This window comes from Theropithecus gelada, chromosome 2 (assembly GCF_003255815.1).
Source record: "Theropithecus gelada isolate Dixy chromosome 2, Tgel_1.0, whole genome shotgun sequence".
NCBI lineage: Eukaryota > Metazoa > Chordata > Mammalia > Primates > Cercopithecidae > Theropithecus > Theropithecus gelada.
In genome coordinates, this window is record NC_037669.1 from 56,103,898 (window position 1) to 56,129,997 (window position 26,100).

Here is a 26,100-nt window from a genome sequence, read left to right on the forward strand (position 1 = left end):
TCCATACATTGCTTTGTCCCCGTTCTTCCTCCCAAGAACGGCGACTGGAACACGTGGCTTGTAGAACCCAGATCCCTGCAGGACTTCAGAGCTATTGGCCTGATTATGGCACAGGTGCATGGACTGTGGCAGGGTGTGGAAGGGGACCCTGGTCCCATTCTCTGGAATCACAGGTGCACTCACTTGTCAGAGTTCTATGGGAAGATGCCCTAAGATTCAGGAACAAACATTTGTATGTTGTCCCCGAACCTGCTCTGAACCACAGTTGAACTCTGGGGATAATAGGATTCTAGACTGTTACCTTGAAGGAACACTAACACATATTTCTTAAAAGTGGATTTGGGAGCGATCTGCAGCATCACAAATGAGTTTGTGTTAAAATGCAGATTCCTGGGCCCCACTACTGAATCAAACTCTGGAGCTAGAGCTTTGGAACCTGCATTTTAAACAGGAGTCCCTGGTGGTCCCTATGTATCTTATGAGAGGGAATTCCATCCTCCTGCCTCAGGCCCGTTCTCATCATACCCTCAATGTGATTTTCTGCCTGCTACTTCTCAAGAGGATTCCTGCAGGGAGAAGAACTCCTTGGACACCCATGCATCTCAGATGTGTGTCCTGCCTCCAGTTCTGTGAACTTCGTGGGTAATTAAGCACCGACCATAGTCTGCCCTTAGAGAAAGAGAGTGAGCTTGAAAAATTGGAGTCATCGTCAAATCCAGTTATAACAAATACCAAGATGGCAAATTCTCTACATAACCCAAGATTCCAAGGCTGAAACGGATGGCCTCATGATTTCAAGACACATTTGAAAGGGCAGGCCCTTTGAGGAAGACATAAGTAACATCAGCCTTAATCCTTTTCAGCGGGGGGAGCCTAGGCCTGCTGAGCCCCCGACAATGTGGAAGAGCCCCAAGGGAGAGCAGAGGCGGCAGGCTGGAGCCACAGCGATAATGCTGGCTAGGTGGGCGCTTTTTGGCAAGGTTGCTGACTTCTCTGGACTGTAACTTTCTCATCTGCAGAAACAAGGGATGAATGATGAAGTGTTTGGGGGTGAAATATACTGATCTCTGCAACATATTTAAACATGCATAAAGACGAGATTTGTGGGATGGAGAGGGGTGGATAGATGGATAGGGACGTGAGAAAGTTGGCGTAGAAAAATGTTAATGGTACAGCCTAGATGGGTAGGTAGCTGTTCAACTTTTCTCTGTGTTTGAAATTTACATAAGATGTTAGGAGAAAACCAAAATAGGGTAAAATTTTGGAGCCAAAATGCACATTAGAGATCATTTTGTGGATGATGAATTGAGGCGGAGAAGGCAACCAGGAGCAGAAGCAGGACTGGAACCAAGGCTGCCTGCATCCTAGTTCCCAAGCTGTGTGCGGTCCACTTCACCACACCACCTCCCAAGACCACTGGGCTCATGGCCAGGCATGAATAATGTCTCCGAAAACCTGACAAGTGCTGTGGAACCTTAATTATATGAGACTTAAATGGGCGTTACATGAAAAGAAAAAAAAAAGGTCAGATAGAATTAGGGGATACTAGTCTAAAAAGACTTGCAGTAGCTGCCTCTTAGCAAATGATCTTCCCTCACGCCCGGGCATGGGGGCATCGTGGTGGGGTTGGGGGAGAGCGAAGGGCCACTGTGCTCCGTGGCTGGGCTGTCTTTTCTTTCTGGCTTCCTTACACTGTGTGCTCTACTGCAGGACTTGTCAGAGCCTTTAATGTGCCAATGCCTATTGAAAATCTGTGAGAGAAATATACATTTCCAAAAGAACTGGACCACAGATGCTAATACCCGTCCCCATCTTTTCTTTTTTAATGGTTAAGTTCTGTTCTGGATAGCATACTTGGAAAAGACAGCCCTAAAGAAGATAAGAGCAGTGTGTGTGTGTGTGTGTGTGTGTGTGTGTGTGTGTGTGTGTGTTTGAGGAGGAAGGAAGCGATACATGCTCTTTCTATTGCATTTTATTTCCACAGTGAGTCCACACACGCACAAATTAGACCTTGTGACTTTTTCACATCTCTTGAGGCCGAAGGTACTTTCATGTCAAATGGCAGTGCTGTGCACTTCAGGGGCTCAGTTAGCCAAAGGGGAGGTTCAGGGAGGCTTGAACCCAGGCCCTGCCCTCAGTGGTACCCTGGGAGGGCCACTGCCCCTGCCAGCCCAAGGGCCATTTTCCTCCATTGGTGCCTGTTATTGGGTTCAGGCAACAGGAGTCACTTGAACATGATCTCCCAAGGAACATGTACAATCCCAGCAAACAATAGAATCCGAAGAAGAAAAAGACTCTGTTCTGTTCCTTGGATTTGGCCAAGTGAAGAGACACCAACTTTCCCTGTATCTGTTTTTCAGGGCAGTGAAGTATATTTTTGGAGCTGGTCAGGACACAGACCAATCTTACAGGCATGAACAAAATGCAGCATTCCCCAAATGCAGCCAAAATCCTTTATTGGAGCCACCCTCCTAATGCCAGTGGTCACTGGTCACTTTCCTGAGTGCGCGTGGACAGGTTGGCCCCCGGTGGGAACCGCGTGCTGGTTTATGTTGTTACAGTACAAGTGAACGCAAAGACTTGCAGTAGCTGCCTCTTAGCAAATGATCTTCCCTCACGCCCAGGCATGGGGGCATCGTGGTGGGGCTGGGGGAGAGCGAAGGGCCACTGTGCTTCCGTGGCTGGGCTGTCTTTTCTTTCTGGCTTCCCTACACGGTGTGCTCCATCATGGGGTATAGAGCAGTCCCTAAAGAGAAAGAGCTCGCCAGCAGCCCCTGTGAAGAAGTTCCCCGGAGACCAGCCTGGCCCAACGCCCCTTGCCCTGCCACCCTCGTTGCCCCACCTGGCTTTAGACCTCCTTCCGCAGCACCACCTTGATGCTGCTGCAGACCTGGCCCAGGGCCACGAAGAGTGGGTTGCAGAAGGTGCGGATGCAGAGTGAGTAGATGTGGCTGATGCACTGGATCTCAATCAGGTAGCTCTTAATGCACGGCACCACCGCCCAGATGTGGCAGAAGGAGATGCAGGCGAACAGGAAGCCCCAGAGCAGGGCCAGCGGGACACCCAGCAGCGTGGACAACAGGCGGTAGCACCAGTACTTGGAGACGGTGAAGGTGGTGTAGCTCACCTTCCACACGCCGTCAAAGCTGTAGGTGCCCACAGGCTCTGCAATCACATCTTCGAAATCCACCTGCAGGGGCAGCAAGGGGAAGCCTCAACTCACAGAAGCCACTCGCTTCTCAAGCTTTTGGGTGTGTGCGTGCATATGTCAGAATCCCCTAGAGGTCAGGTTAACCTTGGCAGCTGGACCCTACCTGTATTAGGCTATTCTTGCGTTGCTCTAAAGACATAACTGAGGCTGGGTAATTGATAAAGAAAGGAGGTCTAATTGGCCCATGGGTCATGATCTGTGCCAGAAGCATGGTGCTGGCATCTGCTTAGCTTCTGGTGAGGCCTCACGGAGTTTTCAATCATGGCAAAAGAAGGGAGAGCAGGCGTCTCCCATGGTGAGAGTCGGAGCAAGAGAGAGAGCTGGGCGGGATGGAGGAGTACCACAGTTTGCAACAGCCAGATCTTACAAGAATTCTCTCACCATTGTGAGGACAACAGTAAGCCACGAGGGATCTGCCTCTGTGAGCCAATCACTTCCCACCCAGCACCACCTCCAACATTGGAGATTATGTTTCAACATGAGGTTTAGAGGGGACACAGATCCAGACCATATCATCACCCCAGGATTCTGACTCCCCAAGTCTGGAGTGGGGCCTAAGGCTCTGTATTTCTAACAAGCTCCCTGTTGAGCCCAAGCTGCTGTTGTTCCTGGGCACCACTGACCAACACAGCATGCTCGTTCAACCCCCTCAAGGTGAGTGACTTGCTTAAAGCCAACAGTGACTCAGTGGCAGTGCTACAGCCGCAGCTCTCAAATTCTATTGTTTTATGGTTTGAAGGGTGTCGGACAGTTGTATGCATCCTGCAGCGATTTACTGGCACCTGTGGATTGGACGGTGAACAGGCAGAGGTTCCTCACATCACTTACCTAACCTCTCTCGAGCCCTGCTGTGCATGAAGCACCTTCCTAGCTGCCTACGCATGGGTGATGTCACTTAGCATCACTAAGCCTGAGCTGTCTTGTCTGTAAGATGGAGTCAATGACAATCTTCCAGTGGTATCATGAGGGTGAAAGGATGTGAGGCTGTAAAATCCACTGGTCCATGGTGAAACCCCGTCTCTACTAAAAATACAAAAAAAAAAAAAAAAAAAATTAGCTGGGCGTGGTGGCGGGCACCTGTAGTCCCAGTTACTCAGGAGACTGAGGCAGGAGGATGGTGTCAACTCGGGAAGCAGAGCTTGCAGTGAGTTGAGATTGTGTCACTGCACTCCAGCCTGGGCAACAGAGATTCTGTCTGAAAAAAAACAAAACAAAACAAAAAAACTCCACTGGGCAATTAAACAGCAGTGAACCACCTTAGCTGCTCCATGGTTGTTACCAGTACAGCCTGCCAAGTGGGAGGTTGCAGAGATGTTTGCTAATGCCTGTAACTGTTCTGAGATGTTTTCTTTCTAGCAGTGCTCCTGGGCTATTTAAATAAAAAGGGAGTGAATGGAGGTACCGACTAATCAGATCAACAGGAGGGGCCTGTGTGGGGGTCTGCAGCCGAGGATCCAGCTTCAATCTTCCCCGCTAGTCCCTTTCCCACTTTGGTTATGGGGAGGGGATCCTCTCCTCTATTGCATCGCCATTATTAAAATTACTTTCATTATTAAAAAAATGGCCACATCACAGAGAATTAATAGAATAGAAAAAAGAAAAGAGTCTTGGGTTTGTATTTCTCTAATACTAAAGATATGATTGTTTGGGTATTTCTTTCCAGTACAATGTTTTCTGGGGAAGGGAGTGACTAGAATCATGTTGCTCAGACAGTGTTGGGCCCCCTTTTCTCATGTGACTTTAGCTTCTGAGCTCCTGCACCCCACCTCAGGTCCCTCATTCCCTGTGCTCTGAGGCTGGGGATCCCTGAGGATGAGGCCTCACTTGGGATGGTGTGTTAGCAGGCAGCACAGTTTACAGGGTGAGACTCTGGGCTGCAGGAGATATGAAAAAGCTGACCTGAGTTAGTAGGACCTCCCAAGACCTTCCTTGTATAATTCGGCCCCCAGATTTCTCTGCTGCAGGTTTCATCAGAGATGACTTAATCTGTTATGCAAGCCTGTGGATGGGAGGAGAGGAAGAAAATGGGCCTCATCTTCTCAGGAAGGATGTCAATTCTTCTTGGAGGGCTTCCAGGAGATGGTGGCTGGCTGGGAATTTGGGGGACTGAGGGATTGGAACAGGGATGGAAAAGTCATATTCACTCCCCATGCCTATGGAGGTTCTAGTCAAACCCCCAGGGCCTTGATCCTGCTGATTGAGATCATTTTTCTTCCATGTATTCATCCATACATCCATGCCCCACTGAGATGGTTTGGATGTTTGTCCCCTCCAAATCTCATGTTGAAATGTGATCCCTGGTGTTGAAGGTGGGGCCTGGTGGGAGGTGTTTGGGTCATGGGGGCGGACCCTTCACCATGGCTTGGTGCCCTCCCTGTGGTCATGAGTGAGTTCTTGCTGTGCTGGTTCACATGAGAGCTGGTTGTTTGAAAGAGCCCGGCATCTCTCTTGCTCCCTGTCTCTCCATGTGATACGCCAGCTCCCTCTTTGCCTTCTGTTATGATTGGAAGCTTCCTTAGGCCTCACCAGATGCAGATGCCTGCACCATGCTTCTTATACAGCCTGCAGAACCGTGAACAAAAATGAATCTCTTTTCTTTATAAATTACCCAGTCTTAGGTATTCCTTTATAGCAATGCGAAATGGACTGACACCCACCATCTATCCATCCACTCATTCATCTATCCATGTAGCCACCTATCGACCTGCTCATCTATCTTCCATCCATCCATCCATCCGTCCACATCCATCTATTCATCCGCCTACCTACACATCCAAATAAATACTGATTGATTCCCACTTCACCTAGGCACACTACCTCTTGAGCAGTGCTTAGCACAATACTTGGCACGTGGTGCTATTGTGATGGTAATATTGCTCAATGATGGTAATTATTCCTTCAGGTGCTCTGAAGTTTCCTTCGAAAATACATCTCAGAAATTCTTTTGACATCCTGGATTATTCTCCAGCCTAACTAGTTATAAATGTGTGTGTGTGTGTGTGTGTGTGTGTGTGTCTCAGTTCTGTGCTGATAAGACGGATGGAGTCCTCCTTTCCTTACAGTAATAGTTACAGTACTTACAGTAATAATCCTACTGCCAATGGCCTCTGTATGTGTCTTTTAATTATCTTTCTTCTTCTTCTTTTTTTGGTGTTTGCAGAAGCCATTGGTGCTAACATTTGAATTATTGCCAGGGATTGCCTTTGGGGGCTGTGTGTGGGGCAAGTGCTCTATTTTCTGTGAATCTCAGAAAACGTGCTCTCAGAGGGCTGGGCTGGGCTTGGAGGAGGCAGCTGTTCCCCTAGCTCAGATTTGAGCATTGAGAGAGCTTTGGCCACAGCATGCTAGTTTGGGGAGATATTTATAAGGCCCGGCTCAGGCAGCTCTAGGCAGTCGTGCCAGTGTAGCACAAGCACACAGTGACTTCATTTCTTAATTCCTTTCCAGAAGCAGAGAGGAGATGGCTTTTTCTTGGAGGGTGGTGGGCTGGGAGCCTGCATCTGCGGGCTGAGGCTCAGGACACTGTGTGCATTTGGAGAGAGGGGCTGGAGGGTGAGGAAGGGGGAACGATGATGCACATTCTGTCGGTGTCCCCTTCTCTGGCATATTTATTTTTGGAACAGCAAGAGACCCAGTTGATTAATTGAAACCAGCCAGTGCTCCGCAGTCTCTGAGAGGGCGGGGAAGTGCAGGATAGCAGGGCGGGGGATTGCTTGAGGATGCGGGGGAGGACAGCAATCACCCACGGTCAAAAATACCTCCCCCAGAGTCCTGCATGACTCAGTCCGTAGGCATCCAGGGCCTTGGACAATTCAAACAGGATATCTGTGGCTGGGGAAATAGCTCTTAGCAGGGGGATAGGTATATGGTCCCAGTATCCACTGGCCACTGAGTTACTGTGTGAGTTGGGGCATGGTATTTCCCTCTCTGAGATGCTAGGTTTTTTGTTTGTTTGCTTTCTTTTTTCAACTCTACACAGAGACGATTGGGCCAAGATCTGTAGTGACACGGAGTTAGCTTCAGAGTCAGCAAACCCAAGCGAGGGGCTTAGCTTTTGCCAGGTCCCAGCTTCCTCCCCTATTACCTTGTTACTTAAAAGGCATTTCACAATCAGTGTGCCCTGTCTCCCAACAAGGTAATTATAGAAGTTGAGAGTGCTTAGAAATATTCATAGAAATTTGATGCAGTAATTTTGTGTTTATTGAATCTAACAATACAAATTGGTGCTTATAACTGCACGGCTGTTTTCTTTTCACTTTTCCAGTGATTAATTTTTGTTATATTTTGCAAAAGTAGAGCTGTACAATGGATTAGAATAATAATATTAAAACTGGTCCTTCACTCAGTTTTAGAGGCACTGGCCTATAAAATAGGAAGTAAAATGAGGTGATAGCAGCAAAAACTGTAAAAATGACGAAGCTCTGCATCTTTTGTTATAATTGGTAGTAACAAAATAATAGAATTCTGTACAACCTGGGATAACCATGGTAACACACACAATGTATTTGGCCCTTTATGCATGCCAGTTTGGGGTCACATATCTTACATGTGTTATTTCACATGGCATATAAGGGACTGGCAGAGTGATGCTCAGGTCAGCCTGACAGCAGGGTCATTGAAGGGGCCAGATACCCCAGCAGGGCCTGAGGCACAGAACACAGCACAGGCTGGCTCTGATGGGAGGAAGAGGTGGCCAGGCATCATCTGGAACTTGCAGTCGAGAATATCTCTGACTCATCCTTCAAGAGGATGCTCTTGGAGTTGAGAGCGTCCTAGGTAGGACCATATACCTACCCCCATCCTAGTGCCCTCCAGCCCTTCTCTTCAGCTCCAGGTCTACCTTAGGGGACCTAGGGCACCTGGGCTGGGGTGCAACAGGACTTGGGTTTATGTAAAGGAGCTGGGAAGAGACTGAGATAACAGAGGGCTGCAAAGAGAGAGAGAAAGAGAAGAACCTGCCAGAAGAAGCTCCTCAGCAATCCACTAAGCCCTGATCTTTGCCTCACTGCCTGTCCCTTCCCATCCATTCTTCTGCCCTCTCAGTCTCTGCCTTTAAGAAATTTGGTGCATATTGGAATGGGGAACAATAGAAGCACCTTGGGTGGAGCTCTAGGCTTGGCTGTGCACGAGCTTTCAGTGGGTGGTTTGCTGGTCTCCAAAGATGGCCCTCCATTAGTCATGCTTCTCAGTGTTTGTCCTCAGGTAGTCTCAACCCATCTTGAGTCTGGGCTTGCCCTGTGACTCACTTTAACCACAAGAATGTGGCAGAAAAGATGTTGTGCCAGTTCTAGAACTAATCCTTCAGAAAGACCAGCAGCTTCTGCTTTTAGGAGCTTTGAGCCCCCATGTTAGAAGTCCACTTTTATACTTTGCTCCGGAGACTGGTAGAATTAGAAACGCACTGCTGAATGCTGCTTGAAAGACTAATGGAGAGGCCATGTGAATGAGGAGGCCTGAAACTACACAGAGATAGAGGGCCAGCCACCCCAGCACCACAGCTGAGCTGTGCCTCCCAGCCATCTCTGCCAGTATTCCAGGGCTATGAGTGAACCATCTTGGATGTTCCAGCTTGGTGGAGCCCCCAGGTGATTGCAGCCTCAGCCACCATCTGACTGTGGCTGCATGAGAGGCCCCCAGTGAGACCAGCAAGACTGCCAGACTGAGCCCTGCCAACCCACAGAACTGTGAGAAATCAAAAAATGGTTGTTTCCTTAAGCCATTGAGTTTTGGAATGATTTGTTACTCAGCAATTGATAACTGATACTGTCTGTCTTTAAGGAAAACAAGGGATAACTCTGGGCCCCAGGGGTCTTCTGTAGGATGAATGGGACTTGGTTGCTGACAAGCTGACAAGTTTGAGCATGAAACTCTTCTTTTTTTTTGAGAAGGAGTTTTGCTCTTGCTGTCCAGACTGGAATGCAGTGGTATGATCTCGACTCATGGCAACCTCCGCCTCCTGGGTTCAAGCAATTCTCTTGCCTCAGCCTCCTGAGTAGCTGGGATTACAGGTGCCCACCACTACATCTGGCTATTGGTTTGTATTTTTAGTAGAGATGGGTTTTCATCATGTTGGCCAGGTCAGGTTTTGAACTCCTGACCTCAGGTGATCCACCTGCTTTGGCCCCCTAAAGTGCTGAGATTACAGGCATGAACCACCGTGCCTGGCCTGAGCATGAAACTTTTATGCTCAAACATGAAATGCAAACATTCACCAGCTCAGCTGAATAACTTCTGGGGGCAAGGCCAAGGAATCTGCATTTTAATAAGTGCTCCCACCAGTGGACCCTGGGAAAGTGGATTGCATTTTGAAAAACTCTAGATCAGTTGATACCCAGGAGTACTCATAACACTAAGTTGTAATACCTCAGTGTGAATTAGTCTGATGTAGCCTTTCTTAGAGGTCATTGACAGAGGGCAAGACATTTCCAAAAGGAAGGAATTGCCAATATGGAATGACAGGTGGATTGGATGACCCTCCATTATTTAGTTTCAACCTGCCCTTCCTGCCTTCTCTCCCACAAATTCCCTTTCAGATGCTCTGTCCTAATCCTCTTCGATAGTTCATTATTCTCCTGCAGACAGAGCAGCGGTGAAGTGTTATCTGTTGTACCCACTATGACTAGCTGATGGTTCATGGCTTCCATGGAGCCGTGCTGTGATCCATTAGTCATGTCTGCCATGAACACTGGAAGGGGCAGTGGTAATGACAGTCTCTCACATTTGCCGACTCTGCCCAACATTCTTCCCAGTGTTGGGAAAGGCATTGCTTATTCCATTTCTTCATGGAAAACTTTGTTCCTCCATTTCACATTTTTAATTTTTCTCATTTTTATAATGCACCATGGATACCACCTCTCCACAAAGCTGGCTTCTGATTTTTCCCGATGAAAGTAATTCTTCCTCTCCTAACCTCCCATGACACTTAACCTGGCACTCATTTATAGTGTTCAGCACCTTCTCCTGTATGTTCTCATCTCATCTTCTCCCCAGGGCTGGATTCCTCTCCAGGAGAGGTACCAGGTCAGTTTCATCTTTGTGCGACAGGGTGTCCCTGATGGGCACAAATCTGGAACAAGAGTTTGTAGGGCTGGTGGGCATCTGGTTCCTCTGGGTGTTGTGTAGCCTGAGCCGAGGGGGCAAATGGGAGTTTGTTTTTCTGAAGAAGGCAGGCATTCTGTGGCAGATGTTGGTGGGGGGGGGGGTGGGGAGTAGTATCATGGAGGAGCTGGGATCCTGTCTATCTCCTTCCCCTGCTTGAAGGGCAACTTGGGAGAAGCTCGAGAGGGAGGAGTTGACTACAGAAGCTAGGGGACGTGCATGACTCTCAGGTTCAAGCATCACTGCTTTAGGACCCCGGGGGGCCTATGTGTGAGTCAAGAAAGGGAGATAGAGAGAGAAGAGAGAGAGGAGAGAAAGAAAGAGAGAGAAGAGAGAGGAGAGAGAGAGAGAGAGTGTTGTCAGTGAGGTGGCCCTAAGCCTTCTCAGAAATAACTTGGGGACGGCGTGGGGTGGCTCTGAGGTCCTGAGGTATACCTGTACTGGGGCTAGAACCTTTCCAACCTGGCTCTGAAGGTTGAGGCATCCTTGGGTGTACGCACTGGTGAGCTGAGAACCCTGAGGACCTTTGGCAGCATTCCCTTCCCCGCAGCCTGGAGGGCTTGCGTGCAGTGAGCCTGTCCTGCTCATCACCATGTCCTCTGGGATAGCACAGTGACTGTGCTGAGCAGGCATTCAGTAGCGATTTGTGGAATCAGTGTTGGTGAGGAGGCAAGTGGCAACAGGAATGGGGGTGTGCTCCCCCCAGTTCCTCAGCTCCAAAATCCATGACCTTCTACACTGCCCTGGGCCCCCAGCCTTGGAGACCACAATTGAAGTCTGTTGGGGTGTACGGGGCTTTTCCTCTGTCCTTGGCTGCCTGGGTTTAAGGGCAGGGCCAAAAAGGGGTGCCTCCCCTCTACTGGGGGTCAAATCCATGGATGTAGTATGTCTATCTCCTACTCTTCCTCCTTGGCTTTTTAAAATGTGAAACAGAAGTGGCTGGTGGCACCAGGGACTTGGGCCCAGAGAGAGCAAAGGTTTTCCTCAGAGTCACACAGCAAGTTACTGTCAGGTCTTGGACCAGAACTCGAGTCTCTGTAGCCAGGTCCTATTCCAGCCTTCTTTCTGTGTCACTCATCTTAGCCCATGAGGAACCTGCTACCACCTGTGAGGCCACCCTGCCACCTGCCACCTGGGGCACTGCCAGGGCCTCCTGCACCCTCCTCTCAGCCTCTGTCCGGTTTCTCCATCTCTCTCTGTCTTCCTCATTCCCTTTTCCTTCCCATCTCTCTTTTCCTCCATCAATGGCGAAATCCTGGCAATTGAGAGGCTGAACAGTCTGGCTTTATCCCTCCTAGCCACAGTCCCCTCTCTCCTTCTTTCTTTTCTTTATTCTTTAACAGATTGTAACATAGACCTGAAATCTATCTAAATCTGATATATATCTGAGTCTGCTTTATGATCCTTGTTCTGCAGTAAACTTTTTTCATTTCTCAGTCACTAAAAATAAAAGAAAGAAAAAGTCAAATAAATCCCTAAAGCAGAGAATGTCCAAAACATACCAAATAACCACCTCCTCTGGACAAAATTATGTGTGGCACCCTTGTTTAGCCTTTGCTATTTTTTCTAGGGCTCAGGGCCTCCAGGAGACGACAGCTCTCAGCCCCAGGAAGGCTGCGTAAAGCCGCTGCATCTGTGCTGCCGCCCCCGCTGCTCCCTCTGTGTCATAATCCAGGCCTGCGGCTTGCAGCTGGCTCCCTCCAGGGCTCCCTCTGTACTTACCACTCATTGTGGGTGTCCTTTAGAAACCATGTTCCCCCCTGGGGTCCTCTTTCCCATCCCCCTGCAGCCCACCAGGGTGTACCAGATGGTTACCTGGGCGTGACACAGGCTCCCGGCTTAGTTCTCTTGCGTCTAGATTGCAAGCTCTTTGAGACCCTTCTTTGACTCACACTGTCACATCCTTGCTGGGTGCCAGGGACTGTGTTAGACACTTTCAAACCCTTCATCTCATTCAATCCTCACATTATATTGTACAGTGCTGCTTTGAGATTCGTTTACCTGGTGGAGGTAAATGATATTATTCCTATTTTACAGGGGAAACTGAGGCTCAGAAAACCTGGTTGGCTTGTCCAGTGTTATCATTTTTAGGTAAAACGGACTGGATTTGAAATCAAGTCTATTAAAGTCAAATCCAGGACTATTCCTGCTAGATCACACTGATGGAAACCATAACTAATAATATTTTACATGTGCAATTTTATTTACATGTATACAGTGCTTTACGGTTTGTAAAATTTGTTTCCTAATTTTCCTTATTGCAACTTTCACACAGAGCTATATTATGTACTCTATCTCTATCACTCATAATGTATAGAAATATAATATCCAGTGTAATAAGAGCTGTTGTGGAGGAATGCCCTGAGTGAAGCAGGGGGACAGAAGTGGGAGCAACTAATTGCCTGGAGGAGTCAGGGAAGGCTTCCTGGAGGAGGTCGCATTGGAGTTGGGCCTTGAAGGCTGAGTGAGGCATTCACCACCTGGAAAAGAGGGGACATGCACTTCTGGCAATGGCACAGGAAGGTACTCTGGTGGGTGGGCTGGCAGGTGGGAGCAAACTAGGCAGAAGAAGCAGGTTGGGGCCAGATTGTGTTGGGTTTGGACAGCCACATGGACAGGCTAGGCTTCTCCAGCATGGGGGGTGCCCCACTGAAAGACCGCAATACAGGCCTGTGCTTTAGAACAAGTCCTCAGCCACATAGTCTGATCCAGTGACCAGGAGCTTTGAACACTTGAAATGTGGCTAGCGAAACTGACGAATTCTATATTTTGTTTAACTTTAATTAAAATGTAAACCCTGATTTCATTACTGAAACATTTTTACAGAATGTTTGAAACAGTACAGGCATGTGAATTGATTTTCACATGTACATTTTATGAAATGTAAATGCAGAACAAGCATGTTGGATGAAAATGTGAAGTCTGAACTGAAATACTCTATGGATGTTGGAAGCACACTGGATTTTAAACTTGAAGACTGTATAATAGTTCATTGATAATTGTTTTATATTGCTTATATGTTGAAATAATACTATTTTAAATATATAGGGTTAAGTAAGAAATATCATGAACATTAATTTCACCTGTTTGCTTTTGCATTTTAAAATGTGGCTGCTAGAAAATTTAAAATTCCTTGTGGTAACAGTATCCGTATTGGACAGCCCCGGCCTGAGATTCCAACACTTTCAGTAGAATCTGAGAGGCCCCAGACACTGGCCCTCTTAACAGCCCCTCCAGTGACCCTGATGCTGGTGGCCGGGGACCCTTCTTGGAGGAATTCTGCTTTAGAAAGTTCCCTCTGAGCCAGGTGCGGAGGCTTGTGCCTGTAATCCCAGCACTTTGGGAGGCAGGAGGATCACTTGAGCCCAAGAGTTTGATACCAGCTTGGTCAACATAATGAAACCCGGTCTCTACTAAAAATACAAAAATTAGCCGGGCATGGTGGCACTTGCCTGTGGTCCCAGCTACTCAGGAGGCTGAGGAGGGAGAATCGCTTGAGCTTGGGAGGTTGAGGCTGCAGTGAGCCGTGAGTGTGTGACTGCACTCCAGCCTAGGGGACAGAGCGAGACTGTCCCAAAAAGAAAAAAAGAAAGATCCCTCTGGGTACTGGGTGGAAGTTGGATTGAAGGTGTGGGCCTGGAGGCAGCAGGTCTGTTAGTGTCACCGGGAGGCGAGGAAAGAGGCCCAACTTCAGACATTGGAAGACTCCCTGAGGGCTGGACAACTCTGAGCATTCCTTTCCAGGGTCCCAGGTGCCCTCTGCCCTGTCCTGGCCACTAGACCTGGGGTGAGGAGGGAGCTGGGGGAGGGCTGGGCATGGCCCCCAGCCTTAGGGATAGATGTTGGGCAGTGCTCTGGGGGAGTGAGTGCACCTTGAGGGGCTGCCGGCCCTGCTGGAAGCTGTCCTCTGGGGATTAACCCTGCACCCACTAGAGAGACCGCAGAAATGCCCCCTGGCATGGAAAGGAGCCCAACTTGGCCGCCCGTTCCTATTCCTCCCAGGATGAGGGCCAGGAGTGAGTGGCAGGAGCGTCACAGTAGTAAGGAGGGATTTTCTTTGTGACTCGCTTCTCCCGCCCTGATTAGCACTTAGGTCATGGAGATGAGGCTAATTTTTTGGCTCTTGATTTTGCTAAAGGTCCTTGGGCGATTTACAAGCCTTTTTTGGGGGGCGGGGTGGAGTGGGGTGGGGTGATACAGAGACAACAGAGCAACAAGTCTCTTTTCAGGGAAGCTGTGTCTGCAGCAGAAACCCTCCCCTGCCAAGCGCCCACCTCTCACAAGCCTGACACCCTCTGCCCGCCGAGGCAGGCCCGCAGAGCCTACCTTGACTATGTCCTCGTTAATGTTTTTGGGGTCTCGGTTCACCAGGTCAATCTCCTTGCAGTGGATATCCTTGACGATCTGGGCCTCGAGGTCTGTGTGCTCTTCTGCCATCATCGCGGAGCTGGGGGGATCCACAGGAGGAGATCCGCACCGTGTGGCCGGCTGGGGCTGAAAATCCTTGGGGCAGAGAGACCAATTCAGTGTCCCCAGACTTATGTCCCTGCCAGCTAAATAGGCCCCACCCAGCATGCCGGCTGACAGCTGTCCCACATAACTTCAGCCTGCCTCTCGCTAAAGCCTCCTGTGGCAGGCCTCCAAGCTAAAATTAAGACTGGAGCTCTTCTGGAAGGCCGATCACTCCTTAAAGGGGGCTGCCTTGGGGCACTGGGCCTCAAGAGAGGGTGCAGAGGGCCTGGCATTTCCTATGCGTTGTGTGGCTGTGGCCAACTTGGCTGTCGCTCTGGGGCCCCTGGAATTTGCCCCACTGCTATCAGCATTTGGGCTCCTTTGGGGTGCACTGCCCATGGAGGGAAGAGGAGTTAGTCCCTCCTCTGCCTCTGGCTGGCTGTGTGACCTTTGGCACACTTCACCTCTCTGGGTCACTCTGTCCCCATCTATAAAATGGGGACAAGATAATAACAGTTAGGGCTCTCCTACCCTAGGAATGGCTTCAGGAGCTGGAAATGCGATGTCGTGGGGCTTCTCGTTGGATTGCCAGTGCCTGGCCCTGCTGCTTGGTGACCTGGAGCAGGTCTAAGCTTTGTGGGTTTCTGAGGTTTTCACCTGGAGCAGGAGTTGATGGACTGTGGTGTGGGGCCAGGCTGGGGATGAAACAGGGAGAGGAAGCTGCTGTGGGACTGCCCCTCATCTGCCATCTGGAGCCTGCACTGGGATATGCCCGGTGCGGGGAACATGAAGCTCATGTTCGTGCTACCCTTCACCCCGCCCTAGTGACAGCTTCCAGGATTTTCTTGGGCCCCAGACACTCCACATGCATGAGTGGGGTGCACCTCTCTTAGAGATCTGCTCGGTTTTTCTGTGCCCTCTTCTAGCTCAGCCATCCCCTGGGACCCAGCAGCATGAAGGATGGCAACTCTGAATCTGCAGGGGTCAGGGGCTGTGCTTCCATGTACCTGTCTATTCACTCCTTCATTCAGGATTTGCTAATAGCCGGGGATACACAGAGCAGCAAGGCTCTGTCTCTGCCTTGAAGTGCTCCCAGTCAAGGGCGGGGGGGAGACCAGTTGAAACGATAAGTGATTATAATACTGTGTGGTAAGTGCCACACATCAGAGATATTTTACAAAGAACTGGTCTTAGAAGTCCATAGGAGTCAGTGACTTTGAGGACATCAGGGAAGGCTTCCTGTGGGAGATGACTTTGCAGATATGTATTGAATGACAAGCAGGAGCTCACCACTTAGAACCCTTCAAGTTACAGGATTATGGGTATCGAAGAGTAGTATAGACAAGAATGTTGAAAAATGTGGAGTGACTGGAGCACAGGGTGCCTGGGTTTGAGACAGGAGATACAGCTCAGCTCAGGCCTAGGGGGTGCAGTATCCCAAATATCATACTAAGTAATGTGGATTTTATCTAGGGCTGCTGGAAAGCCATTGAAGGCTTCAAAGCAGGACCGGTGGCCTGCTGGAGGGTAGATTGGAGCTGAGTGAAGTTTGAGGTAGGAGGGGGAAAACCAGAGGTGATTAAGGCTTTATCAATAATTACACTTGGCTACTAATACCAAGGATGCAAAAATAATAGTGGCTTGAATAAGGTAGGAACTTTTTTCTCTCACTTAACACAAATTGTTCAGAAATACTATAGTGGCTCCATGATGTCATCAGACATCTGGACTCCCATCCTTCTGTTCTGCTAGCTTCAAAGCTACCTCATAGGCACAAGATGGCTGCTGCTCCTCCAGCCATCATCTCTGAGTCTGGATAAGAAGAAACAGGTAGGGGCAGGGACAAGAAATGACATCTGCCAACTGAGTCGGCTCTGTTAGAAAGCTTTCTTAGAAGTCCCACCCAGTTACTTCTGTTTATATCTCATTGGTCACTCCTGTCCTGGCAAACAATGATGGAACTATAGATTTTTAGCTGAGCACATTTTCAGCCCCACAGTGTTACTAGGGATAAATGGCAGGCAACTAGAAAACTGTCCCTAAGTCTCTTAGGATTAAGAGGTAACATTTTTTGTTGCTTTTCCATTCCTTGCCTGGGTCCCCAGGTCCCCCTGGTCCCAGGTATGTGAATATTCTGCAAAGAGATTGGAACACAAAAAGAACACTGTTGCTTGTATTCACGAGGGATGCCGCAGGGATCTAAGCCTGAGCTTAAGTTTTGTGTACTGTAGAACCAGATCTGTCTGGTGAAAGATGGACCAACTAATGGCAGTCTTGTTGCAAGGATGGAAGAGCCACCTGGAAGAATTCATCATCCTAAAGGGAAGTAATCATAACGACATAGTAATAATGATGATGGAAGGCCGTCTTTTCCAAAGATGACGAGACTGACACTCCTTCCACCAAAAGGAAGGGTCTGTGTTCCCTCCCTGGCTGGCTTCCTGGCTCTCTCCTCTCAGGGTTCTTGCTCTTGGACCTCAGTCGCCATGCCAGGAGGAAGCCCACACCAGCCCATGTGGGGAAACCACATGGAGAGGAGCTGAGGCTCCAGCTGTCAGCCAACATCAGTGTCAGGCATGAGGGCGAACAAAGTTTTGGATATTCCCAGTCCCCAGTCTTCAAGTCATCCCCAACCTTCCTGTCTTCCAGCTGAAGCCCCAGACACCATGAAACAGAGAAACTGTCTTCTCTGTGTCCTGTCTGAATATCTAAACCACAGAGTTCACGATCATAATCATTTTTTCATGTCACTGGATTTTGGGGGAGCTTGTTTCACAACCATAATCACTGAAACAATGAGCGCCAATGGCAATAGCAACTACTGTTTGTTGAGATTCATGACGTGCTTGGCTTCATTCTAAGGCACCTTAGTGTGTGTAAGGAGGCTCATTTGTTATCTGAAAGGGTCACTGCCCCTAGCTGGTGATCACTGCTGAGGGCCAAGGGAGTGGAGCAACTAACACACATTGTGGATTTCACAGGAAGTGTGCTTCAGCTGGACCAGAAGGATGAGTGGAATCAGAGAGGCAGAGAAGAAAGCGCCAGATGTCAGAGGCAGAGAAAGAGTCATCTCTCACTTTCTTATGACAATTGTATTTCCCAAAACCTCGCTGGTGAAAAGAGCACTTAAGCTGGGAACCATTAGTTGTTTCTTGGCCCCATCGCGAAGCAGCTCTGAGCCCCCTCTCTGAGTCTTGGGGCCCTTACTTGTCAAGTTTGGATGGTAAAACCTGCCTGTATTCCCCACGTATGAGTCTGTGCCCCTCCACACAGTGTGAAAACCTAATGGGGCACCAGAGGGGCTGTGTACTCACAGACAAAATGTTACGAAGAGAATGTACTGACAGATGAAACTTTCAAGTCAACCCTGGGGTGATGCAGCTAACAAGAGAAAGCAATCAAGGAGAGAGAGTGGCTTTCCAGAGCCCATTTTGTTTCTGGGGTTTTACAGAGGACTCTGCGTTCTTATTTTAAAGGATTTTTGTTGTTGTTATTATTTGGCTTGTCAGAGAAAAGAGAGAGAAAATAATTTTGAAAATGGGATGTGCAGGAAGTCAAATTTGTGGAGTGTGAACAGGGGAAGTAATAGGAAAGGGAAAGCTTACACAAGCTGACTTACTAAGAAAGTGATGGTACCATGGACTGAAAACTCAGTGAACTAGCAAGTCTAGGGCTACTGTTAACAAGCAAGACTCACGCAGATGTTCCCAAGGCTGGTAAGTCTAGAATGATCAGCAGGAAAGGAAGCTTTTTTGTTTTTCCTACAAGTTTTAGATCTGGGCTGAGAGCTTCTATTTTCTTCATGACTTGGCTTTTGGGGTCTGTATTTAGAAAACAAATCACAGTCTGCTCGAGCTGGAAGAGACACAGCTTTTCCATTTTACAGATGAAGAAACTGAGCGCCCAAAAATCTCAGTTAGTGGATTGGAGAGCTTGGGATTTTGAGACAGAAGAACTGCTATATGCCCATGAACAGGCCACTCCCTTCCAAACTTCCGTTTATTCACCTATATAATGAGCATAACAGACTATCTTTTCCTCTCATGAGGGAATTGGGAGATTTTTGGAATGGGTTCCAAAATAGACAGAGTGATCTCAGGATGCATCAATAAACACTCTAGAATAATGCAGGTGACTATCCTACCCAGCTGTGCACTGGTCAGACTACACTTGGAGCTCTATTGGGGTTCCATGCTTGAAGAGGGGTCTTGGGAAACTAAATCATATCTATAGAGGAAGGAAGCTCCTTTAAGAAAGAGCTTGAAACATGTCTTGTGAGAAACAGAACAATTTTGGGTTCTAAAGAGAAGACTCAGCGAGAGGGACAGAAGAACTTTCCTCAAATCTCTGAAGGCATAAGGGATGAGATTTATTCTGGGTGGTCCCAAGGACTGGTAAGTAAGTGGCAGACTTTGGCTTGACTCAACCCAGGGTCTGGGTCACAGTTGGCCCCGCTGATAATGATAGCTGATATAGTTCTCGGTAAGGGTACCAGGAAGGACTGCCTCGACGTTTTCCGGAGATGTAGTAGACGGCTTCAGAAAGGGGCTGGCTTCCTGGGTCCAGAAACGTTAAGGTAGAGGAGTAAAAGGGAACCAAGGACTCAAAAAGTAGAGGAACAGGGCAAACTGTAGGACCATTTAGTAAATCTTTCTGGCAGGACTGGCTACATAAGTTGAGGGGTCCAGAGAAAAACCAAAAATCAGCGCTTGTTAAAAAATGATTAAAAATTTCAACATGGTGAAATCAAGCTGTGGCATCTCCCCAGCATGGGGCCATATGGGTTGCACTGCCCTGGTTTCAGGCTCCGTGGGCCATATAGTCTCTGTCACAAGTACTCACCTCTGCCCTTATAGCTCAAAAGCTGCCACAGAAAATGCATAAATGAAGGGGTATGGTTGTGTCTCAGTAAAACTTTATTTACAAAAATAAGCGGCAGTCAGATCATAAAAACGAGATTTTGGCTCATGGTCTGTATGTAGTTTGCAGACCCTGTTTAGAGTCCCGGGTCATCGGAGCCACCTTGGGCTGGTGCTGTCCCGAGCCATGTCTGGACAGCCTCGGTTTCACATTCGAGCCAGCGCAGACTCGCTCTCCTTACCTTCTTCCCCCACCTGGGGGAAAATAGCTCTGACTTGAGTACCACATCTAACTGGGATTCCTTCCACCCTGACCTTGATTTTCCATCAGAGAATGAGAAGGAGTAAGTGAACCCCAAATTGCCATACTCCCCTCCAAGAGCAGTTGCCAGGACTGGGGAGACTGGCCCGTGCAAGAAAAGAGATGGAAATTTTTCCAGCCTCCAGGACCAACAGTGAAAACCCCCCATTCAGAGACCATTCTGGAGCAGGCTCCCGGGAAGGGGCATGTATTCTTGTGGGTGGGAGCAGCATTTGCTGTTTTCTTTCAGCAAGACCCAGGGTGGGCCTCAGTCTCTGAGAATTCCAGGTGCTTTGGCATTCAGAACATCTTTATGAATCCACAGAGTCCTGATGCTTGGGCAGGGTTCTCTGGGCTGGGTTTTCCGCACATCTCTTTGAGATCCGTGATGCATACCCCAGACCCAATGGATATTCCAGAGACTGGGTGCCCTGAAGATGAGCCCTTGGTTCTGTCTGAAACCTCATTCTGTAGAATTCATGAGGGGTAAGGGTGAGAGAGAAGTCATCACTCCTCCTTGTCTCTGTCTACTTAGTCTCCCAGAGGATCTTGGTTTCTGAGTCAAGAAGAGCTGGCTTCAATTTCATCTGACCTGAGCCTCAGAAGTGAGCCACATACGCTGTCCTAGAGATTCAGAGCACGCCCCACCTCATACACCACACTGCCTTTCTTGAAAACAGGTTGAACTCAACTCTTCTGCATTGAGGGAAGCTTTCCTGGGGCCATATTTTCATTCAACACATAGTGACTTTACGCTGATGTTTTTCCTAGGCTTGGTGGATGGGAAACGAAGATGAATAATGCATGATTTCAACAAACGCTTACTGGGTGTGCAGCATGTAGCAGATGCTGAGGATAAAACAGTGAAGAAGACTTGAACCCTAACCTGGCAGATTGCACAGTTCTGCTGGGGAGGCAGACAAGATAAAACAATGATGAACAGAGGGCCTGGCACACTGCCTGCTGGTGTAGGCAGGTGGCAAACACTGGGAGGAAGCCCTAGGATCACGGACGGACATGGCTCCTGCCTGGTAGGATTTCCCAGTCTTGCAAGGAATGAGGGAGGCCCTTGAGCACCCCCAGATCCCTGCAGCGTGTGCTGAAGTTCCAGTGAGTGGGCGGGCGGTGAACACTGCCCCAGAGCACTGGGCGTTGGCCTCTGGGGAACAGAGAGAGGGAGCTTGGGGAACAGACAGAGGAAGTTGGAGGGTCATTTTCTTGCAGGGAAATAATGATTGCCCTCCTCCCCTGCGATTTGTAGAGGAGGGTGACTTTTAGGAATAATGGTGTGTTAGGGGTTGAACTGTATTCCCGCAAAAGATGTAGAAGTCCTGACCTCCAGTACCTGTGAATAGAACCTTATTTGGAAATAGGATCTCTGCAGATGATCAGAGTTAAGATGAAGCTATTAAGTCATTGGGGTGGGCTGGAATTCAATAAGACTGGTAATATTAGATTCCAGCCAATATCATACTCTTATAAAATGGGGAAATTTGAATATACAGACACACACACACACACAAACAAACAAAGCAACAACAACAACAACAACAACAAAAAACGCAATGTGAAGATTAGAGTTCTGCTGCCACAAGCCAGGGAACTACCAGCAGCTCAGAGAGAGGCCTAGAACCGAGCCTACCCTGGCGCCTTCAGAGGCAACATGTCTGCCCACCTTGATCTCGGATGTCCAGCCTCCAGAACTGTAAGACAATACATTTCTACTATGTAAGCCCACAGTCGGTAGTCATGGCAACCCTAGCAAACTAATACATGCTAGAAGGACCCAAACTTCTAACTGTATTGGTTTCCTATTGCTCCTGTAATAACCATAAATGTATCTTAAAACAACACACATGTATTCTCTTACAGTTCTACAGGTCACAAGTCCTCAAATCAAGGCATTAGAGGGCTGCATTCCTGCTGGAGGTTCTAGGGGAGAATCGGTGGCCTTGCCTTTTCTAGCTTTCAGAGGTCACCTGTGTTCCTTCTTCCATCTCCAAAGGGCATCCTTTCAACCTCTGCTCCAAATCAGGAGCTGTGATCCAGGTTCTCGCCTCCTCTCTGCCTTTCCTGTTCCCCCTCAATCCCACACTTCTGGTCAGCCAGGGGTTCCTGTGCTTCTTGCCTGTTGGCTGTGAGTTCCTCGATTCCTTTCCAGCCCACAGCCACCGGCTCCGTGGAAATCCTGGGGCCCCATCTCTAGGGCAGTCCATCCAGATAGTGAAGACACTGCTGGCCCCCAGCTGAGTGGCACTTGCTGGTCAGCCAACATTCACCTGGCCCCCAAACTCACTTTTCCTCCCTCTCTCTCTATGTGAGTGTCATGTTTGCAGCTGAAAAGCAGATTGGGGGCTTCATTTATGGAGGAATTTCCAACTGCCAGCGCTCTCCGGGAATAGTGCAGAGTAGGTTCCTAGGGTAGTTCACTCGAAGAAGGCAGAATCCTGTAGATCTTAAGAGCTTGGGCTTCTGAGTCAATTGACCTGAGAGAATCTGCTAGTCACAAGGTATATGACCTTGAGCCTCATTTTTCTTGCCTGTAAAAGGGGAATGATAATAATAGGATGATGTGACAACCATGTCAGGGTCACAAACTGAAACGCCCTCAAGGTAAATGAATGAAGCAGGCCAGGTGGAATACATCTATAGCTTCATTGGTCATCTCTTTTTTGATAGACATGGGGATGATAAACACACCCCTTTCTTTTGAGCTGTAGGAAAACTGACAGGGCAATCATTACCATAAGAATCAGGGGCTGGGCATGGTGGCTCACATCTGTAATCCTAGCACTTTGGGAGGCTGAGGTGGGTGGATCACCTGAGGTCAGGAGTTCGAGGCCAGCCTGGCCAACATGGTGAAACCCCGTCTCTACTAAAAATACAAAAATTAGCCAGGCGTGGTGGCACACATCTGTAGTCCCAGCTACTTGGGAGGCTGAGGCAGGAGAATCACTTGAACCCAGGAGACGGAGGTTGCAGTGAGCCAAGATGGTGCCACTGTACTCCAGCCTGGGTGACAGAGCAAGACTCCAGCTCAAAAAAAAAAAAAAAAAAGAAAAAAAAAAAATCAGGGATGCCCAGCCTCAGTGTAGGGAGACGACAAGGAGAGGTGGGGACTGTGGAAAATTGGAGATCACATGCCCAGTTGACTCCAAGAGGAGTAGGGGCTGCAAGCCCAGGGATGGGGCAGAATGGCCCAGCCTGAGAGGGGACCCGCAGGGCAGAATGGCCCAGCCTGAGAGGGGACCCGCAGTCTGGGGCTGTGACCTTATGGGCTTTAAAAAATTTCAGTGTCCAGGCCACACCCCAGACCAGTGATATCAGAATGTCTGGGTTAGACCTGGGGCACCGGCAATTTTTAAAGCTCCCCTCCATTGATTTCCTAGTTTTAGAACCAGTGTCTGGCAGTGGGGAGGAGGCAGTCAGGCCATGGGGCTATCAGGTAATTGGGCCAGGGAGAGAGACGGAGGGAGAGAAGGAGTTGGTGGTGGGATTTAGGGATGGAGCACCATCTGTCTGCCCTGCAGTGCGACCCCTCGCCATCTTCATAAAAGCTTCCCAAGTTCAATGTGCCTGTTGTCATTGGATTCTGGAAAAGGGGCTGAGTTTAGCATCAAATGATGGGGGAGGGAGGCTGGAACAGCTACTGTGAATAAGAAGAGCAGCTGATTCAGCGGGAGGAGAAGGCTGATATTCTTGTGGCATTGCCTAGTTGTGGTGGGTCTTTCATGGGGGAAAACACAACCCTTTTCAAAATCTAGGCAAGAAAAGTTACACACTGTGCATCTATACAGTGTGGGGCTTGGAACCCCACACTGAATCCTGATGGATTGGAAATGAGAAAGACAGAGCCTTTGGGAGTTACAGAGTAAGTGACTGACATTAGGAGCAAATGTGCAGGGTTAGCTGCCCAGGACCTGAAATGAAATAAAGTATCTCAACCACCTCCAGCTTGGTCGACTCTAGCTTAAAGTTCAATGCTGCCTCAAAAGAGACGAAGATAACGGCATGTGTAGGAAATGACTGTCAGAAGTTTAACAGAATGTTTAAACAAATGTGATCTTGATCACCTCAAGGAAAAGCAGTGAGACATTCAATTGGATCGTTAAACAGAGGCAGTGAAGGACTGTTTAGGTCGCATGTATCTGATGAACTTGGCATCTCTGGCATGTCTGTCAAGTAAATAAAAATCACTCTCATAGAAACAAAACTTTTGTGGTTTGCTATTGGTCTTTATTTTGTGGTGTTCAGATATGTGAGGCTCTCCTTGTAGTATTTCAATACAACATGCTGTAGGGCTGGTGGGGTTGTAAGAGAAGTTTTAATTTGTGTCAGCTTGCATATTTACCTCCATTGTTTATTTGTGTGTGGTAATGTAGGAAGTATTCATTTTATTAGGAAAAATGCAATGTCTTTTTTTTTTTTTTTTTTTTTTTTGAGACAGGGTCTTGCTCTATCACCCAGGCTGGAGTGCAGTGGTGTAATCATGGCTCACAGTAGCCTTGACTTCCTGGGCTTGAATGATCCTCCCACCCCAGCCTCCCAAGTAGTTGGGACCATGGGTGCATAGCACCACACTCAGCTAATTTCTTTTTTTTTCTTTTTTCTTTTTTTTTTTTTTTTTAATCTTTTTGTAGAGATGAGGTCTTGCCAAGTTGCCCAGGTTGGTCTTGAACCCCTGGGCTCAAGTGATCTTCCTGCCTTGGACTCCCAATGTGCTGGGATTACAGATGGGAGCCACCATGCTTGGCTGCAATGTCATTTTAATAGACCTTAACTTTATCTTTGTTTAGTGGACCAGGTAGAGTGGTCCTGCTGTATGGTTTCCTGCAGCCAAGGAGGCTGGGGAAGGAGGTGGTAGGGTTGGGGAAAAGAAGCAGGAATTAGGAGTCTGGTTCTGCAGAGGTATGGAGGAGAAAGTGGCTCTGTGGTTGGCGCATGGAGACCAGTGGAAATGGAAGAAAGCTTGCAAACTGAGCGAGGAGGGTAGAGCCAGAATAAAGGAAGCAACATGGAGGGAGAAGCAGAGCCTCATAACCCGCCCCAGGCAGGCCTGCTGGAGTGTCATGGATTTAGCTAATGGGTTGGAACAAGACAATCTTTTCTTTAATAGAGCTAGGTTAACTGGGAATAATTGAGCCCATGGAATTTTCAAGGTTTCTGACCATATATTCTGAGGATTTCACTGTACCAACCCCTCCAGAGACCAAAAGGAGCTTCTGGAAGACACTGGCTCATAGGAAATGAGTAAGAACTAGGAATAAGTTGTTGTTATGAATGTAGTTTTTGGAACAGGGCCTGGCACCCAGTAGAGACTCTATACATACTGTTGAATGACTACATGAAGAGAAGGTCACACTGATTCATATATACAGTGAATAAATGAAGATAATTTCACACCGATTCATATCTGGAAAGAAAATTAGAGCAGAAGTGCTCAACCAAGAAATTCCGTGAATGAAGAATGTTGGAAAAAATTGTGCCTTGTTGTATGTGTTTGTGCGAGCTATTCAGGTTTGAACCCCTGGCATCTCTGCATTTGTTTCCCATGGAGAGAAGACAAGGATTGTGAATGCTGGTCTGGCTCCAATCAAGGTGAATGTCTGCTCCATGTTTGACAGCCAATCCACTTTGCATGTGCCGCCTCTTGGTTCTTCCAAAGCTGTTAGGGGTGGCTATTTCTATGCATATGTAATGACTCATGTCACAGCTGAGTCAAGAAGTCCTAGCAGCTCTCAGCTGGATTCTGAGTACTTTTGAATTGATATTTAAGGCCATGATATTTACATTAAACACAGAAAATCTTGAGATTTGTGTTTTTGAAAAGACGAGGTATAAATTGGGTCATATACATTTGGATTCATCCTGGCTCTTACTCAGTGTGACTTCAGGCAAGTTGCTTAATCTCACCATGTCTCAGTTTCCTCCTCTGTAAAATAGGGTGATTATGTTTCCCAAGTCACAGGATTAAGGGAGTGACCCCGTGAGTTAATGTATGTAAAGTACTTATAACAGTGATGAGGAGTCCAGGTATTAGTTACTGTTGGTATTAGTTGGTTCTTGCACTGCTATAAAGGAATACCTGAGACTGGGTAATTTATAAAGAAAAGAGGTTTAATTGGCCCATGGTTCTGCAGGCTGTACAGGAAGCATAACAGCAGCAGTTTCTGGGGAGG

General features: G+C 48.2%; 1 protein-coding gene across 2 annotated transcripts; it reads right to left on the reverse strand.

Annotated features, from left to right (window-relative positions):
* Positions 1-1,954: 1,954 nt before the first annotated feature.
* On the reverse strand, positions 1,955-14,820 carry CAV3 (caveolin 3). 2 transcript variants are annotated; one of them, XM_025377667.1, is made up of 3 exons: positions 14,636-14,820; positions 2,843-3,190; positions 1,955-2,746 (listed from the first exon to the last, which is right to left on the reverse strand). In XM_025377667.1, exons 1-2 carry the CDS (start codon positions 14,747-14,749, stop codon positions 2,849-2,851), a joined length of 456 nt encoding a protein of 151 aa, XP_025233452.1. In that variant the 5' UTR covers positions 14,750-14,820; the 3' UTR covers positions 1,955-2,746; positions 2,843-2,848. The 2 variants fall into 2 exon arrangements, with proteins under 2 accessions (XP_025233452.1, XP_025233451.1); XM_025377666.1 differs by having other exon boundaries at positions 1,955-3,190.
* Positions 14,821-26,100: the final 11,280 nt, after the last annotated feature.

Bases quoted from the DNA above. Each gene is read 5' to 3' on its own strand.
- CAV3 (XM_025377667.1), bottom strand. From the start codon at position 14,749: ATGATGGCAGAAGAGCACACAGACCTCGAGGCCCAGATCGTCAAGGAT. The intron at 3,191-14,635 runs GTAGGCTCTGCG...CTGCCCCTGCAG, and splicing joins TTAACGAGGACATAGTCAAG to GTGGATTTCGAAGATGTGAT.